The 16484-nt window shown below is 44.7% G+C and overlaps 1 protein-coding gene across 2 annotated transcripts in view; it reads right to left on the reverse strand.

Annotated features, from left to right (window-relative positions):
• The window catches only part of CAB39L (calcium binding protein 39 like), a 45139-nt gene that overhangs the window by 1998 nt on the left and 26657 nt on the right, over positions 1-16484 (reverse strand). For both annotated transcript variants that reach the window (XM_072359876.1, XM_072359867.1), the window contains 4 exons: positions 12517-12685; positions 9714-9773; positions 8156-8221; positions 7377-7520 (listed from right to left, as the gene is read on the reverse strand). In XM_072359876.1, coding sequence (XP_072215977.1) covers positions 7377-7520; positions 8156-8221; positions 9714-9773; positions 12517-12685 — 439 coding nt within the window. The remainder of the gene's footprint in view (positions 1-7376; positions 7521-8155; positions 8222-9713; positions 9774-12516; positions 12686-16484) is intronic.

Raw genomic sequence — 16484 nt, forward strand, 5'->3', positions numbered from 1 at the left:
CAGCGGGGTCGAGCAGGGAAGTGGGCCAACCTCAGGGGGAAATTCTTCACTCAGAGGCCCTGGCACAGCTGCCCAGAGAAGCTGTGGGTGCTCCATCTCTGGAGGCACTCAGGGCTGGGTTGGATGGGGCCCTGGGCAGCCTGAGCTGCTGGCTGGCACTGCCCATGGCAGGGGGTTGGGACTGGGTGGGCTTTACAACCCAACCAACTCAATGGCTCTGTGATGGGACACCCAGACACTCACCAGCACTGGGCATACTGCTCTTGTCAAATAATCACTTGCTAAAGCTTAGCTGAGCTGCTCGCTCATTTTCCCTCTTGTAAAACCCATAGTTCTGAACATCATCCCTTGATGCTTTCGCATTTTCTCCAGCATACTGACAACAGGAACTCAAGGCCAGCAGTGCCAGGACCAAAGGAGGTGGGGGTCCAGCCAGCACACCCCACACCCCGGAGGAGCTCCCATGTGGGTTGGTGCTGAGGTTGCCATGGCTGGTCAACAAAACAGTACCGAGTGCTTGTGCAATGACACAAATAACTTGAGCTATTCACTACCCAACGAGGAGAAATGAAGGATGGACAGAACTGGAAAACAGCCAGTTTCCCTCTGAGCCTGTTCAAACCAGAATAAAAACAAACATCTGCTGACAGCACGGAATGGCATTTTGTCCTGCCCAGCGCATGTGGCACCATCACTCAGCTCACGGCTCCCGCAGGTTTCCTCTCCTGCCTTTTTGCCCACATGCAGACCTGGGCTATGTTGTGCCATGTGGGAGTTGTTTGCACACAGCTGTGTGCACACAGTGACCTGTGCGTGGCCAGGCCGCGGTCCCGCTGCAATGAACAGGGACATGTACAGCTTTATGCCACATACAGCTTCCCAACAGCAGCACCCACAGCCAGGACTCCCAGGGATCCCTTTGGGGCGGCCGCCCCACGGTAACAGCTGTCTTGCATGGTGCTCCAGTCCTTCACAAAGCAACATCTGGCCAGAGACACTTCTGCCAGCCCCTGGGCATAAAAATCACACCTGACTGACTGTCAATAGCACACTGCTGCCTGCAACAGCCGGGAAGGTTCAGGTTGGAGATTAGGAAACATATCTTCTCAGAAAGAGCAGTGAGGCAGCAGCACAGGCTGCCCAGGGAGGTGGTGGAGTCACCAGCCCTGGAGGCTTTCAAGAGCCGTGTGGATGTGGCACTGAGGGACACGGTCAGCAGGCATGGTGGGATGGGCTGACAGCTGGATGAGATGTTCTTAGAAGTCTTTCCCAACCTTAATGATTCTGTGACTCTATGAACGCAATATCCATTCCCTTGCAAAGAATGCTGATATTCTGCTATTGATCTGTTGTTTTGCCACAGCTTGAGAAACAGAGACTGGAGATGTAAATCTGAACGCACTTGGCTGTTATCCACCCTGCGCCTGAGGTCTTGTGGTATGAGAGCTCATCTCTGGCTCAACACTGATGGAGGCCTGAAACATCCAGCACCTGGGCTGGGAGAAGCCCCGCGGCACACAGACAGCTTCCTTGGAGGAAAGCAATGCACAAGCCTGCAGGCAAGGCTGAGGAAAACAACCCAACAGGATGCTGCTGCAAGTTTCTCATTCCAGAGTTCAGCTCCCACTCTGTGACATCAGACAGAACTTAGAGGTTTCAGTGGAAAACCAGCATTTCAAACTCGTTCTACACCGGGTATTACCAAAGTCAATAAGGAAAGAACTTAGTTTAATGGAGGATGTCACATCCTGCTTCTCCTGCTGCTTGATTACTTATGGATTATTGCCTTCCCTTTGCAAAGCTGCCAGGCTGAACCTGCACACACACCACCCTGACAGACCGTCCTGCTCAATGTCAGTGGGGACTTGCAAAGAGAGAAAATCAAAGGACCGGAAAATTCTTGAGATGCCATTCAATGCCACAGCCAAGCAAAGAAAATCAATTCTGCAAGTATCGACCCAGCAGCTTCACGCAGCCCAGGATTGGGACCCCTGTACGGTTCTGCTTGTAAATGGGCCCCCCCGTTCTGAGCACGGCATTGTCATAAAGATAGAGATCAATCTCTGCACAAAGGCTCTGGGCAGCCTGGTCTGGTGGTTGGTGACCCTGCACGTAGCAGGGGGTTGAAACTGGATGATCATTGTGGTCCTTTTCAACCCAGGCCATTCTGTGATTGTATGAACCAGCAGCCATCGCCATCCTCAGTGAGCCCAGCAGAGACAGACAGGACACGCTGCTACACACCTGGCTGCAGGCTCAGATCCAGAGGACAGAGTCGGGATGGCCCCATTATGTGCCCATGTGCAGAGCAGGCTGCAGCAGGCAGAGCTGCAACGCGCATGAAAGGGAATGGAGGGATGATAGCGAGGTCACAAAACACAGTGTACTCACTCTATTTTTAGATGTACACAGTAAAATATATCTTGCTATATGTCCGCTTGAGAACAAGGATTACATAATCCCAACTTGGAACTCCAGGGTGTTTTCCTCAAAATAACCTATTTGTTTGCATGAAGCCTTTATCTGTCAATGTGCTGGGTCACAGGGTGACCTGTGCCTCACTCATGTGAGAGCTGTGCTCTCCCCTTTGGCCAAGCAGGCAGCAGGCTCTGCACGCAGCTTCACAAACCCACCAAAGGAGCTGCAGAGCCTTCTCCACTGTTTGCTCCTCAAACTGTGAACAGGCTGACACCTCCTCACAGGAGCAGCACAGAGAGAGCTGGTGCCTGCCAAAGCCCTCAGCTCCAGGAGACCCCACTGGGCCTATATCTGAGGGAGAAGGAAGAAGGCAGTGTGGGTTAGCTTTTCCTAAGGAGTCAATTTGATTGGAAGGCCGCAGATGTGGTCAACATCTCTATGTCCAGGGTCCATTCTGGGACTGGTATTCTGTAACACCTTTATCAGTAACAGATACGGTGGGATTGAGTGCACCTTCAGCAAGTCTGTTGATGACACCAAGCTGTGTGGTGCAGTTGATATGAGAGAAGGAAAGGATGCCATCTAGAGGGACCTGGACTGGCTTGAAAAGTTTACCCGTGTGAATCTAATGAGGTTCAACAAAGCCAAGTGCAAGGTGTGGTACACGGCTCAGGGAAATCCCAGATACACGCAGACTGGAAGAACTGAGAGCAGCCCTGACAAGGACTTGGGAGTCCTGGAAGATGAAAAGTTGAATGTGAGCCAGCAGTGTGTGCTTGCAGCCCAGAAGGTCAACTGTATCCTGGGCTGCATCAAGAGGAGTGGCCAGCAGGGAGAGGGAAGGGATTGTTCCCCTCTGCTCTTGTGAGACCCCATCTGCAGTGCTGCGTCCAGGCCTGCAGCCCAGAGCTCAAGAAAGACATGGAGCTGCTGGAGTGGGTCCAGAGGAGGGCCACAGAGATGATCAGAGGGCTGGGGCACCTCTCCTATAAAGAAAGGTTGAGGGAGCTGGGCTTGCTGAGGCAGGAGAAGAGAAAGCTGTGGGAAGACCTCACGGCAGCCTTCTGGTACTTGAAGGGAGCGTATGAACAGCAGTAGAATCAACTTTTTTACATAGGCAGATGGTGATAGGACAAGGGGGAATGGTTTTAAAATAGAGGAGATTTAGGTTAGATGTCAAGAGGAAGCTCTTCCCTGAAAGGGTGGTGAGGTCCTAGGACAGATGCCCAGAGAAGCTGCTGTGCCCCATCGCTCAAGGCGAGGCTGGATGGGACCCAGGGCAGCCTGAGCTGCTGGGTGGCACTGCCCATGGTTGGAATTGATGGGCTTTGGGATCCCTTCCAACACAAGACAATCTATGAGATACTGGCTAATCTCCCCACACACACCCCATAGACATCCGGCTCTATATAACCAACAGCTTTCAGGGTGATGCTGCAAGGCAGAAGCTCCATCTTGCTCCAGCAACAGTAGGAAAAGAAAGAAGCAGCTGGGAGGAAGATCAAGCATGACCTAGGAGGAAAATGGAAGGAAGCACTGCAAGAAGATACTGTCTATTCTATATTTCCCCCCAAAGCATCCCAGCTGAGCAGAATGTTCTTAGGGCAAAAAGGGGCACCAGCATTTTCCCCACCAAACAACCTGCCAAGTATTTTTGCACTTGAGGTGCTCATCATTCCAGTCTCTCTTACAGTTTTGAATCCTAAGCCATTAGAAATTGCCTCATGGACTCACATCTCTCTTTTTTTTTAGGTTGGCTGCAGCATACGAGAGTTAGAACCCCAGTGATTACAGAACAAGCACTTCTTCATTTCAAAGGTGTCTAACTGTTGAAACATCTACATCAGGAAACTGAAAGCTAAATCTTTTGGCAGCTCAGTCAGAGCAGCAACATTGCAGCAATACCCACTTTTCTGCAGACCTTTGATTTCAAATCACTGCGGGCAGCGTGCTGTAATTTCAGCCAGGCTGTAGAGGTATTTTGTGAGCACAATCTAAAAATGCAGGCACAGTTTAATATTGATGAGATTCCAAGCTAAGGACCAGAGTTCTCTCCCAATTACACTAGCACAGAATTATTACAGCTGATAAGAGAATTGGGCTCGGGGACGCTAACCCAGAAACAGCGAGCAGGGACACTGCAGAACACAAGAATGTGTTTTCCCATTCTCCTGAATACTTCAGGATTTCCTTTACTAGCTCTCCAGCAATTCAAGTTCAATATGAAAAGTGAAGCCAGAGGAAAATGCTTTTCTCTGACCTTTTCCACAAAGCTAATTCACAAGATGATTTTCTATAACATATTCTATACCTCCTCTGTCCACCTGGGGGAAGCTGAATGCAGATAAGCCAGCCCCTCCCCGTCAGGGAGCTTTGCTTCACCTCTAGAGATACTCTGCTGTGCTGCTGCTGTGATAAACAGGCAACTTCCATCTGATTGGGTTCTGCTCTGAGTCTGCAATTCCCACACCATGAACACTGTGCATACAAGATAGCGTAAGGCACTGCTTTAATGCTGCTGATGGGTGCTGCTGGCAAAACACAGCAGTGTCCCATGGAGGACAGTATCTGAGGACAGAGTTTGGGGCTTTGAACTGAAAAGACGTAATGTCGCCATCATGCACTATTGATTTTGCTCAGCATGATGTCCATGGTGCAGCAACTGCAAGTGGTTGAGCAAAGCTGAGTCTACAGTCCCTGCATTGTAATTGGAAATGAGACATGAGCTGTGGGTAAAGGAGAAGGAAGGAATGGGAAGGCAGAATGGGAGCAACAGCAACGAGGGACACAGTTGCACACTGGAGTCCTTTTGAATTATTCAAAATCCTTTCAGATGTTTCTCAAAATAGTAAATTCAGCTCTTCTCAAGGCCTAGGCCGTGCCTATCATTAATTCAGGACCAGCAGTTCATGTGTTTCATACACACAAATATGGCATTTCTTCACAGAATGGCAAACAGAGCGCAATCCTCTGAATCCTGTCCTCCACAGGCATCTCAAAGCTGCAGGTCTTTTGAACCTGACTGCTCCCATAGCCTGGAACCACAAACCTCCTGGAAAGGAGAAGTTACTCATGGTGGTTCTGCTGATGATGGAGGAAGTCAGCACGGAATCAGCCTACCAAACTTATTTCAAGGAGAGATTATGTTTTTCTTCTTTAATTTTGCTCAAGACTTTTTTAGGGGGGGAATAAAAAGCTTTTAGGAGAAGCTGTACATCCTTTAAAGATCAACAATGAAGATCTGAAAGCTTTTTGTCAAATCAGAAATGGCAGAACTACAAAACTCTACCTGTCACCATGAATGCACGGGGGGTGAGGCAACCTTATCACAATAGCATGACTTCTGTCGTGATCTGGAGCCTTTCCTAACCATTCTGAGGGAGGATATCCTCACAGTTCTCCGTTTTAAAAAGACGAATAGCAACTCCATTCATATAGTTTGATATTATTGTGGCCATTCCAAAGGCAGCCTTTGCATAGGAACAATTCAACTCACTCTCTGATCTCTGTCAGTGTGGTCTACCTGGACTTCAGTAAGGCCTTTGACACTGTCCCCCATAACACTCTCGTGAAGAATGGCTGCCCATGGTCTGGACAGGTGTACACCCTGCTGGGTGAAGCACTGTCTGGATGGCCGGGCCCAAAGAGATGTGGTCAATGGAGCTGAATCCAGCTGACAGCCAGTCACAAGTGGCATCCCCCAGGGCTCAGTGCTGGGGCCACTTCTGTTTAACATCTTCATTGATAATCTGGATGAGGGGATTGAGTGCACCCTCAGAATGTTGCAGATGACACCAAGCTGGGAGGGAGTGTTGATCTGCCTGAGGGGAGAAGGGCACTACAGAGGGACCTGGATTGATGAGCCAAGGCTAACAGCATGAGTTTCAATAGGACCAAGTGTCCAGTCCTGCATTTTGGTCATAACAACCCCAGGCAATCCTACAGGCTTGGGGAGGTGTGGCTGGAAAGCTGCCTGATGGAAAAGGGACCTTGGTGTGCTGATGGAATGTCAGCTGAATATGAGCCAGCAGTGTGTCCAGGTGGCCAAGAGGGCCAATGGCATCCTGGCTTGTATCAAGAATGGTGTGGTGAGCAGGACTAGGGAAGTCATCCTGCCCCTGTACTCGGCATTGGTGAGGCCTCACCTTGAGTGCTGTGTTCAGTTTTGGGCACCTCAGCACGGGAAAGACATGGAGATACTGGAGCAGGTCCAAAGAAGGGCAACGAGGGTTGTGAAGGGCTTGGAAAATCAATGCTATGAGGAGAGGCTGAGGGAGCTGGGGCTGTTTAGTCTGGGGAAAAGGAGGCTGAGGGGAGACCTTATTACTCTCTTCCAGTAACTGAAAGGTTCTTACAGTGAGAGCAGGGCTGGTCTTTTCTCACTGGTGACAAATGACAGGACGAGGGGAAATGGCCTCAAGTTGTGGCAGGGTACGTTTAGGTTGGACGTTAGGAAACACTTCTTTACAGAAACGGTATTTAAGCACTGGAATAGGCTCCCAGGGAGGTGGATGAGTCACTGTCCCTGGATGTGTTTAAGAGCCGTTTGGATGTGGTGCTCAGAGATATGATTTAGCAGAGGGTTGTTAGAGTTAAGGTACTATGGTTAGGCTGTGATTGGACTTGATGATCTTTGAGGTCTTTTCCAACATGACTAATTCTATGATTCTATGATTAGAACTCACCTGAAGGAAGGCAAAATCTGACCTAGTGGGGGGCAACCCTGCTCACAGCAGGGTACTGAAACTGCATCTTTAAGGCACTTCACAACGCAACTCATTCTTCAACTCCATGAAAACAGAGGTTGCATGGTACAGGTTTTCAAGGAAGATGTTCTCATGACTGTAAACCCCAATCTTTAGCCTTATTTTTACAGGCTTTCTCTTGGCCACCTTGAAAGACACTTTTATAAGCAGAAAAGAAATTCTGCCACCTTTACGCAGCTCATGCTAACTCACCTTGAACACATGGAATGCTTCAAATTGAATGTTGGGGCTTTTGTCTCGCAGCAAGTTCATCATCAGCTTTAGATTCTCTGGTTTGCTGATATATTTTGTCATGATGGCAAAGTTGTGTCTGTCTAGAATCAATTCACCCAGCAGCTATTGGGACAATTACAAAATAAAAGAGCATTTTCCATTTAACATGTGATTTCTGAATGGAAATAAAAGCAGCATACTTTAGCGTTTGCTTAAATTAACTAGGCTTGTTAACATGTGGTGAGTTACTTAATGCGCATCTTCCAAACTTCATAGTAGGGGTTACCACATATGGACTGAATGTAATAGGAGTTGGTATTGGCCAGGTAGACAAGAAGTAAGTATAGCACAATTGTCCCACAAGGACATCCTTCATTTCCATGAGTTATTATAGGGAACACACCTATGTGCTCCCACCTGCATTCCAGTGCTGCAGCAGCAATAAACAGATATGGACTGTGATGTTACTCCCAAGTCCATTTTAACTTATGCACTGAATTAAAGTACAAACTTGAGGTCAGAGAAAAAAACAATTGTGCTTATTCCATAGGAACAGTCCAATGCTTCACCACAGATTCAGGAAATGAAATTCACAATAAGCTCTTACGTACTGTATGAAGAGCATCCTCAAGCATTTCTTTTTGTGGTTGTTGTTGTCAGCAAGGACACGCTTACTTCATTGCCATACATGCATTTTGATCTTTTGCATAACTCGAAATACAAATTCAGAAGGAAAGCACTAGGAAATTATACTTTACCTTCAAAGATTGCCTCTTTGTCACATAATTCTCAGAATGAAGGAGTTTTTCATAATCCTCAAAGATCTAGACGAACAAGAAAACACAAATGCATTCACAGTTCATGTCCATCCTTACTTCTCCCCATTCCTTTTTCCCAGTTCTTCCCACGGCAGAGGAGCAGCAGAAGTAGCATCAGTGCCATCCACTAACACTTCACTGCAGTGCCAGGCCTGGCTCTTGCAGCCTTTTTTCTTTGTTTGCTATCACGTAGTGAATTAATGTCCAGCAATACTCATCTGCCAAATACCACAGAAAGTGATACCACAGATGAACTGGATGTAAGAGGAGGTGGAATGAGCCAGCTAGGACAGAACTCAGCCACTGCCTGCACAGCTTTCTTTTATGGGAGTGAATCTGTTGCTAGGACACATGGGCCCAGCACATTACACCTACTCACTCGTATCATGGTCGTGACTTGCTCCATGAATTAACAGGACATCCCAAATTGGTGACGGTGCATCCCAAACTGACATGTGCCAAAAGCACCTTCGCAAGGTGCCACCTGCCTTCAACACCCCAACTCATCAAAGCAATTTGCAGAACGAGGCTCACAAGAAGAAGGGTTTTCACAGCATTGGGTCAAAGGAATCCTGAGGCCAAGAAGAGTGGCAGTGCCACTGTATGTTCAAGCCATCAACCAAATAAACCAACCTGCTCCTTCTGAGAAAAATCCTAGTGACCAGCATTTATACCCCCAAATTTAAATGTTCAGTAAAGACAGAATGGAAACTATTCTACTATAGTCCTTCAGTAATAACAGAAAAGATTAGCAGACACCTAATTTTGTTCCAGTTGAGCTGCATTTATGACCCTGCAATAATCAGCCTGATCTTTATTTAACCTTCTTGGTAACTCTAGAATGAAAGAAATAGTCTTTGGCCCTTTTCCTCTGGCAGTGAAATAAAGAATACCAAGGTAACACAAGAAGATAACCTGTGGTCTCACTCCTTTATCTGTGTCAGACCAATTTTAGTTGACTCCAATAGAATTTTTCTGACCACCATTGGTTCAAAACACAGACAAAAAGTCAAAGTGAAAAACGGCAACAAATCAAGGGATTAAATTGCTTTGGATGGTAAGACGAATAATGACATCTTAGTCCCACCATTACATGCATATTACTTTCAGTCATGCAATAACTTCATCCAGTAACATTTCTCCTCTGTCCCAAAATGACACCAGTACGATCCTATCAATTCTGGAGTATCAAAATACTGTTTAAAAACATGAATATTTTTTCCCCTATGTTCTATCTACTGACTAGCTTTGCACTTCTGTTTACCTATGAGGTGACAGAATGGCCAAGAGCTCCCTTGAAATCTCGGTATCTGTCCCTTGTGTAAAATGCAGCTTGGGTATCTGCATTTTAAATGCCACGTTTTGTAAAAGCAACGTTTAGTTTGCAATCCTGTTCAACTATTTTATGTGGAGCATGATAACGTCCGCTAGTAAAAACAGTCCTCCTTCACCTCAGCATGAAGAGCTTTTAGGAAGTTCTCCTGTCATTTGTACTCACCGTATCATAATTTTGTTCCATAAAATCTGCTACCAACAACTTGTGCCTTGTTAACAAGTCCTGGAAAAGAACAGAGAAAGGCTACGTTGGAGAGTATGCTTATTTAACCATCTCTTTATCCTCAAATGTACTTTGATATTCTGAGTATTCATCTTTTACAAGCTATTTCCAACATGATTTCCATAAATGAAGATCATTTAAAAACAATACTGCATGAAATTTAGTTGTTCTGTTTCCACTAAGACTGGAAGGAGGATTCAGTCAATGCTAACAGAATCAACATAAAGCTATTCTAAAGCTCTTTATATTCCTTCTTCCTCTCATCCTTTAGACTTGCTTTTTGTGGTCACTGTGTACAGTACTTCCTATAAGCTGGGGTGAGGGAAAGGAGAAAAGCAAAACAACTCTTTATGGAGGGATTGGCTTCAGTTCCATAACCAACAGCTATTTCAGTTATTATTGCATACTAATCCTTTGATTTTGATGTATTTTTATCCTCAATTATGAGAGGAAAACAGAGTGCTATAAAGCCCAGCACGTTATTTTTATAAAACATTCCTCTATTTAGCAGGATTGCAATGATACCAACTTAAAAGGCTGAACACAAGAAATGTGATTCACAAGCTTTGAAGCAGGCACTTGTGAAGCAAGTACAACATTTTTCAATAGGGGGCACAAATGGAATATAATCCAAAATGAGTTTCTTATAGGAAATCACAAGGCAGCGTGGAGCAGCAGCATTCGGCCAGCACTATTCCACCCTCCCCATAGCTGACTGTCTCTAAATACAAGCTGTTTTCCTCTGCATTTTGAGCAGCTGTACTTCCCCTCTGCCGCGCACCTGACTGCATTTCATCCAGAAGTACATCCCAACATCATTACAAACTGCAACACTTTCCTACTGTAAATACCCCCGACTTTACGTCACACTTAACTAAATCCTCCTCTGGTGCACAGAAGGACTTTCAGCTCCCAGCCAGACAGCCCTGGTGGCAACACTACAAACCCAACAAGTGGGAAACAGAACCGAGAGCACTGAGCTCAGCAATGCACTCAGTAAGTGATGGTAGCACCAATTAGAAATGAGATAACTCCACATTTCATGATTCAACTGCTTCCACATCACTTCTGGCTGTTCCAGTTACTTAGATTAATAGTCAAATAGAAGGTGAGATGAGCAGCTGATTTATTTCCAGAACTGGGTATCTATCAGGTGCTAAAAGGTGATTTAAAACAAAACGCAGTTTAATAACTTGCTACAAGCATTTTAAGAGGTGATTTCTGACCTAACAACTGTCCTCATACTTCTCTCTTCCTAATGCACGTGAGGATGCAGAATCCTATTTTTAAATCCTGCTAAAAATACACTCAGATCACAAGGGACAGAAATAAGTTCCACAGCTGCAGATCCATGAAGGATGACCAATCCCTCCTGCCTTGGGGGAGTCGCAGCAGTCTCTAGTTCCTGTCACAGCTTAACTGACCTGTGTCCACATCCCTCCTGCAGCCTGGGGGGACACAACGTCAGCACAACTTATTCAACAGCAGTATCTTCCAATCCTGCTCAGCTCATTACTTATCAACACAACATCATTTCCACTGCGCAAATCTTCAACATATTCCATCAGTGGGTGAAACTGAGGCCACAGCTCAGTATGTGGTAAACTGCCAAAATGACATTCCTTACAGATACTCCTAAGTTAGGTCTATCTAATCATGTTTCTAATTAGCTTTGAGAGGAAAGAATGAACAACTTGTTTCTATGGCAGCAAAGAATACAATGATAGGGGGAAAAGAAAGTTACTTCTATATTTAGATGATTCTTTACCTGAAAATAATTTTCTCCAGCTTATTTTTCAGAAATAAACCAATCTTCCTCGCATATTTTGCCCATAGGCACCAAATTGTGCTTAAAAACTACATTAAACCTGTGCAAGAAAGACGATGGTCGTATACAAATCCCATAAAATTTGGCAAGTCTCTCCCAGCTCCTCTTTTAATACAAACACAGACTTGATTTGGAGCATAGGCCACACGGTCCCAGCATTCAGAAAAGCAAACCCTGCCTCCTGCTTTTGGTCCATTCCTGCTGCACTGAGAGGACCCACAGATTGTCCCCAGCAGCTTCACACCTGTCAGAAAGCCCCAGTGGGAAATGGCATAGCGTCAAAAGACAGAAGTCTCTACACTACCACGCAAACAAGGGCCACGGTAACACCAAGGCCTTCCTCCAGTACATGTCTCCATGACACTTTTACCTACTTGGCTCTTCTCAATGCAGTCCTTGCACCAAACCATATGTCACAAATGTAATCATGCAAACATGTAAAAATAATTACCAGGGGCACAGCATTAGGCTAAACTCAACTCCCAAGCTCACAAAAGTCAGCAACAATTAGAGGGTTTCAAAAGTGAATATGAAATGATTCCTTCTATTGGCTGTTTGTGGTCATGATGGGTAGCGGTTTTAATTTGGGGAAGGCTGGGGAAGGAAGAAAGGTTATGCATTCCACAAGCACTGTACATAATGCATGATTAATTTGAGTTTTAAATGGTTGCATTAAGGGCCTCGCGGCATCAAGATGAAGAACATTAGTGAAACGTGCATCTGTGCTGAACTGAAGATCCTCTGCAGACTTAATCACTGTTGTGAATCCTGTTAGAAGCTCACCAAGGACTAATTATACCCCTTGCTGAACAATGACAATCCATTCAGTTTAAAGGCAATGTGATATTCAACGACCACTACTGATGGAATGCCATTTTTGACACGACGCTAAGATACAGGTATCAAATAAATTACCTTGAATGTAGCAAAGGCATCAGATGCTATATCAAATGTTGACATTTCCACATACTTGAAAAAGTCTCTGAACTGCTCTGAAAAAAGTATGATTTTGGCCAATGGTTCATGCCGGATGCACTCCCTCAGCATAATACCACAGCGTAAGGCAATGTTTGGGGATTCATAGCTGGAGAAAGAAAGGGAATAAAGATGATCAAACACAGAAGAACAAAAATAAACAGGCAATTTTATAGCAATAGGGAAACCTGTAGCATAGGATGTATATGTGCCAGAGTGGATCCAGCACATGCACAGTCTTTCCTAAGTACTGTGTCCAGCTCCAGGAGAGCAGCTCACAGTGCAGTAGCATGCACACAAATAAGGCTCCCAGCACTCTCCATTACAAACCTCCGTCTTCACAAGCCAATGCACATTTCAGCATTAACATGCATTACACCTCCTCTCTCTGAAGAAACTGTAGAGTGTATAAGGTTTCATCAGAATTCCTTTACCCTCTTGGATATATGAGAAAGCAAAGCCCGTTCAGTATAATAATTTCCCTCTCTATATAAAGTCTTGATGTCTTTAAAGCTGAAATTAATCCAAAACAAAACTGTTTGAAACAACTTAGAAGAAGAAGGAAAAAAAGAAAAGAATGCAGTCTAACAATTAGGAAGGACTTAAAATGAACTTCTTCCAGCAATATTCAGTCATGTGAAAGTGATGAAGTCCAAGGGACAGAAAGCACACTCTGTTTCAATAAGCTGGTTATACTATATCAGAACCGTGTATTATCACACAGAGCTTATCAGCATCATTTTTCCTTTGCACAATTAATTCCGAGTGCTAGGCCAAAAGAGGAGACAAAAAACAACAGACAAAATGCTGTCTGTGCTGTGAGTGAGTGGGCCCTCAAATTTACCACCAACATACAGCTTAAAAGAAATGTAGTGTTCTGAGAGCATACCAGAGCTGCATATTTCAACCTGATGTCAACAGTAGATAGCTTAATGAAAAATGAAATGCTACTCCAAAAAGGCAAATGAAACTTCCCACCCTCAAGTAGATGTGACAGTCGAGCCCCTGCTTGTTTCCTTATGGGGAGCATTTGCAACCCCGTACTTAAAACCCTTTAGACAACGCACACTGGTCACTGCTTTCTGTTAAGGCACACCTCTCCTCTTACCCATTAACAAGAATACTAATTTTCAAGCAGAAAGAGGCGGAGCTGCTCCTAGGAGCGCAGCCAGGAAAATATTTAATAGTTGGCTAAGAAATATTATGGTTGGAATAAAAACAAATCACATTGTTTCCAGCACAATAACTTTTTAAAACACGAGCATCAACAAAGTCATTCTTAGTCAAATGCTCCATTATCTAGAGCTGGGTTGTGGACCTTTGACTGCTCACATAAGTGAGGGAAGTTGGGCTTGGCTCCTGGAATATGCCTGGAAGAAGTTTACAGACTGCTTGGTCATAACTAGCACGTTATCTGCACCCACATTTCCATGCAAGCCATCAGTTAGGAACGATAGAGATGCTCTTCTAATGAGCTATTATGACTCCATGCAGTTCTCTTCTGTTTGGCTGAACTTACAACCTGAAGAAATCCCCACGTACTGGCTACAGGGAGCAACCAGAGAAAGAAATAATGGACTTAGGATATTTCATAGCATTTATTGTGGAGGCTGAAAGAGGCCAGTCTGAGAGCAGAGATGCATCTTGGTGCAAAGGGAATTCTACTAGTGCAGATGATGGTACAAGGGGATGCACAGTGAAGGAGATTACAAACACATCAAGCCTGGAAGACTGAAGGTCAGGGCAGACAGTTCTATTCTTTTCTCCCTACTAAATACCATAGCTTGAGCTTGTCCTCAAAAAAACTCAAGGGGAATTCTGCAACTCCAGCCAATATACCAGTATAACTTAAATTTTAACTTCACTGTGACATGTTCAGTTTGGGGCAACGCAGTACAAAAAGGACATGGAGTTGCTGGAGCAGGTCCAGAGAAGGGCAACAAGGCTTGTGAAGGGCTTGGAAAATCAGCCCTATGAGGAGAGGCTGAGGGAGCTGGGGCTATTTAGTCTGGGGAAGAGGAGGCTGAGGGGAGACCGTATTGCTCTCTTCCAGTATCTGAAAGATGCTTACAGTGAGAGTGGGGCAGGTCTCTTCTCACTGGTGACAAGTGACAGGATGAGGGGAAATGGCCTCAAGTTGTGGCAGGGTAAGTTTAGGTTGGACATTAGGAAACAGTTCTTTACAGAAAGGGTATTTAAATACTGGAATAGGCTCCCCAGGGAGGTGGCTGAGTCACTGTCCCTGGATGTGCTTAAGAGCCGTTTGGATGTGGTGCTCAGAGATATGATTTAGCAGAGGGTTGTTAGAGTTAAGGTACTATGGTTAGGCTGTGGTTGGACTTGATGATCTTTGAGGTCTTTTCCAACATGACTAATTCTATGATTCTATGGAGAGATCATCACAAGTCAGAGTAGTGACTGAGTACCTCAAAGATTGCATATGGCATGATAGATAATCACAAATGGTCTTATACATTTGTAACTTGTGAGAAGCAACAAAAACAGAGCTATGAACTTCAAGTCTGGTGCATTCACTGTACTAATAAAGGGAAAATATTTTAACTTATAAAGGACCAAACTATTTTTGAGCTCGTGCAATTCTCTGACACCAAAGAAAGACTTGGGTCAAATTCGGCCTAAATATATAAGATACTCTATGTACCAAACATTGCATTCATCTAGAATCCTACCGATACACAAAGCCTGCTTGCACAGAAGATGCCATTAGAGTAAGTTCCCATGAAGCTAAGTCAATTAACCTACCCCCCTCAAAAAATAGTAGTGAACTACGCACTACATGTTTTCCTGAAGCTGAGGGAGTAGCCAAGAAATAAAGCAAGGCCTAAAAAAAAGGTAGGAACAATTATCTCGAAGTGGTAGTGCCACTGGAGTATTAGGCAGGAAGTACTGGGAGGGAGCCCTGATTCAGGATCCTTCCCACTCAACAGAGCTCACATTATGCAGTAAAAAAGCAATCTTTTGTTGATACTCTTGTGAACTGACTGTCAGGGGGCTGAGGAAATTTTGCATCCAATACAAGTAAAACAATGACAAGCCTTCACAACAGTTCTGGGCTGTTTCTTCTACCGCCATGGTTGAAATATATATATATATTTTCCTTTCCAAATAATGCTATGTAACAAACATTAAATGGTACAAGGAAGCCAAATCCACTTTCCCTTCTTTTAAGCAGATTTAATGTATTCCACTTAGCATTAAATAAACATGAAAACATGCCCTTAAGTAACATTGCCAAATGGCAATGCCTCCCATTAAGTATGTGTTTCCCAGTTTCACCACTGCAAGACACACACTAGGAGCCTTGCCCTTGCTTTAGGCATGTATTTGAAGTGCCATTTTCAGGTAGCCCTGGCAGTGGACCTGTGTATGTTAGGTAAGACATCATTACACAGCTATCATCAGTGCTCAATCGGACCATCTTCTGGAAGAATTCAACAGCACTTTCTAATGAAAAATCTGAGAAATGGCACTTCTGATACAGTGCAGTGCTGCAGAGAGATAGTCAAGATGTCAAGAAGAAGGAGCCAGAGACCCAAACTAACATAACACGCTGCTGTACATATCTCTGAAAAGCACATAAATGCACCCACTGGTTCAGGTCACCTACAGTGGAGTGTCTGTCAGCAGCACATATGCATAACAAATTCTTTTTACTATCATTTTAATATTCTTGGTTGCTACAGATGCCAAGGAATATCTGGGACACAATCCAAAAATATTTCCTAACTTGAAATAAAGCTGAGACATATGGTAGAGATGCACATACAACATGCAAAAATAAGTGAAAAAGAGAGGAGGAAGTAAAAAAAGACAAAGAGGGAAGAAAATGATTGCATCTATATATGAAATTGAAAACAGTTGTACAACATAACAATGACTGGGAGAAT

Source organism: Excalfactoria chinensis, chromosome 1 (assembly GCF_039878825.1).
Source record: "Excalfactoria chinensis isolate bCotChi1 chromosome 1, bCotChi1.hap2, whole genome shotgun sequence".
Taxonomy (NCBI): domain Eukaryota; kingdom Metazoa; phylum Chordata; class Aves; order Galliformes; family Phasianidae; genus Excalfactoria; species Excalfactoria chinensis.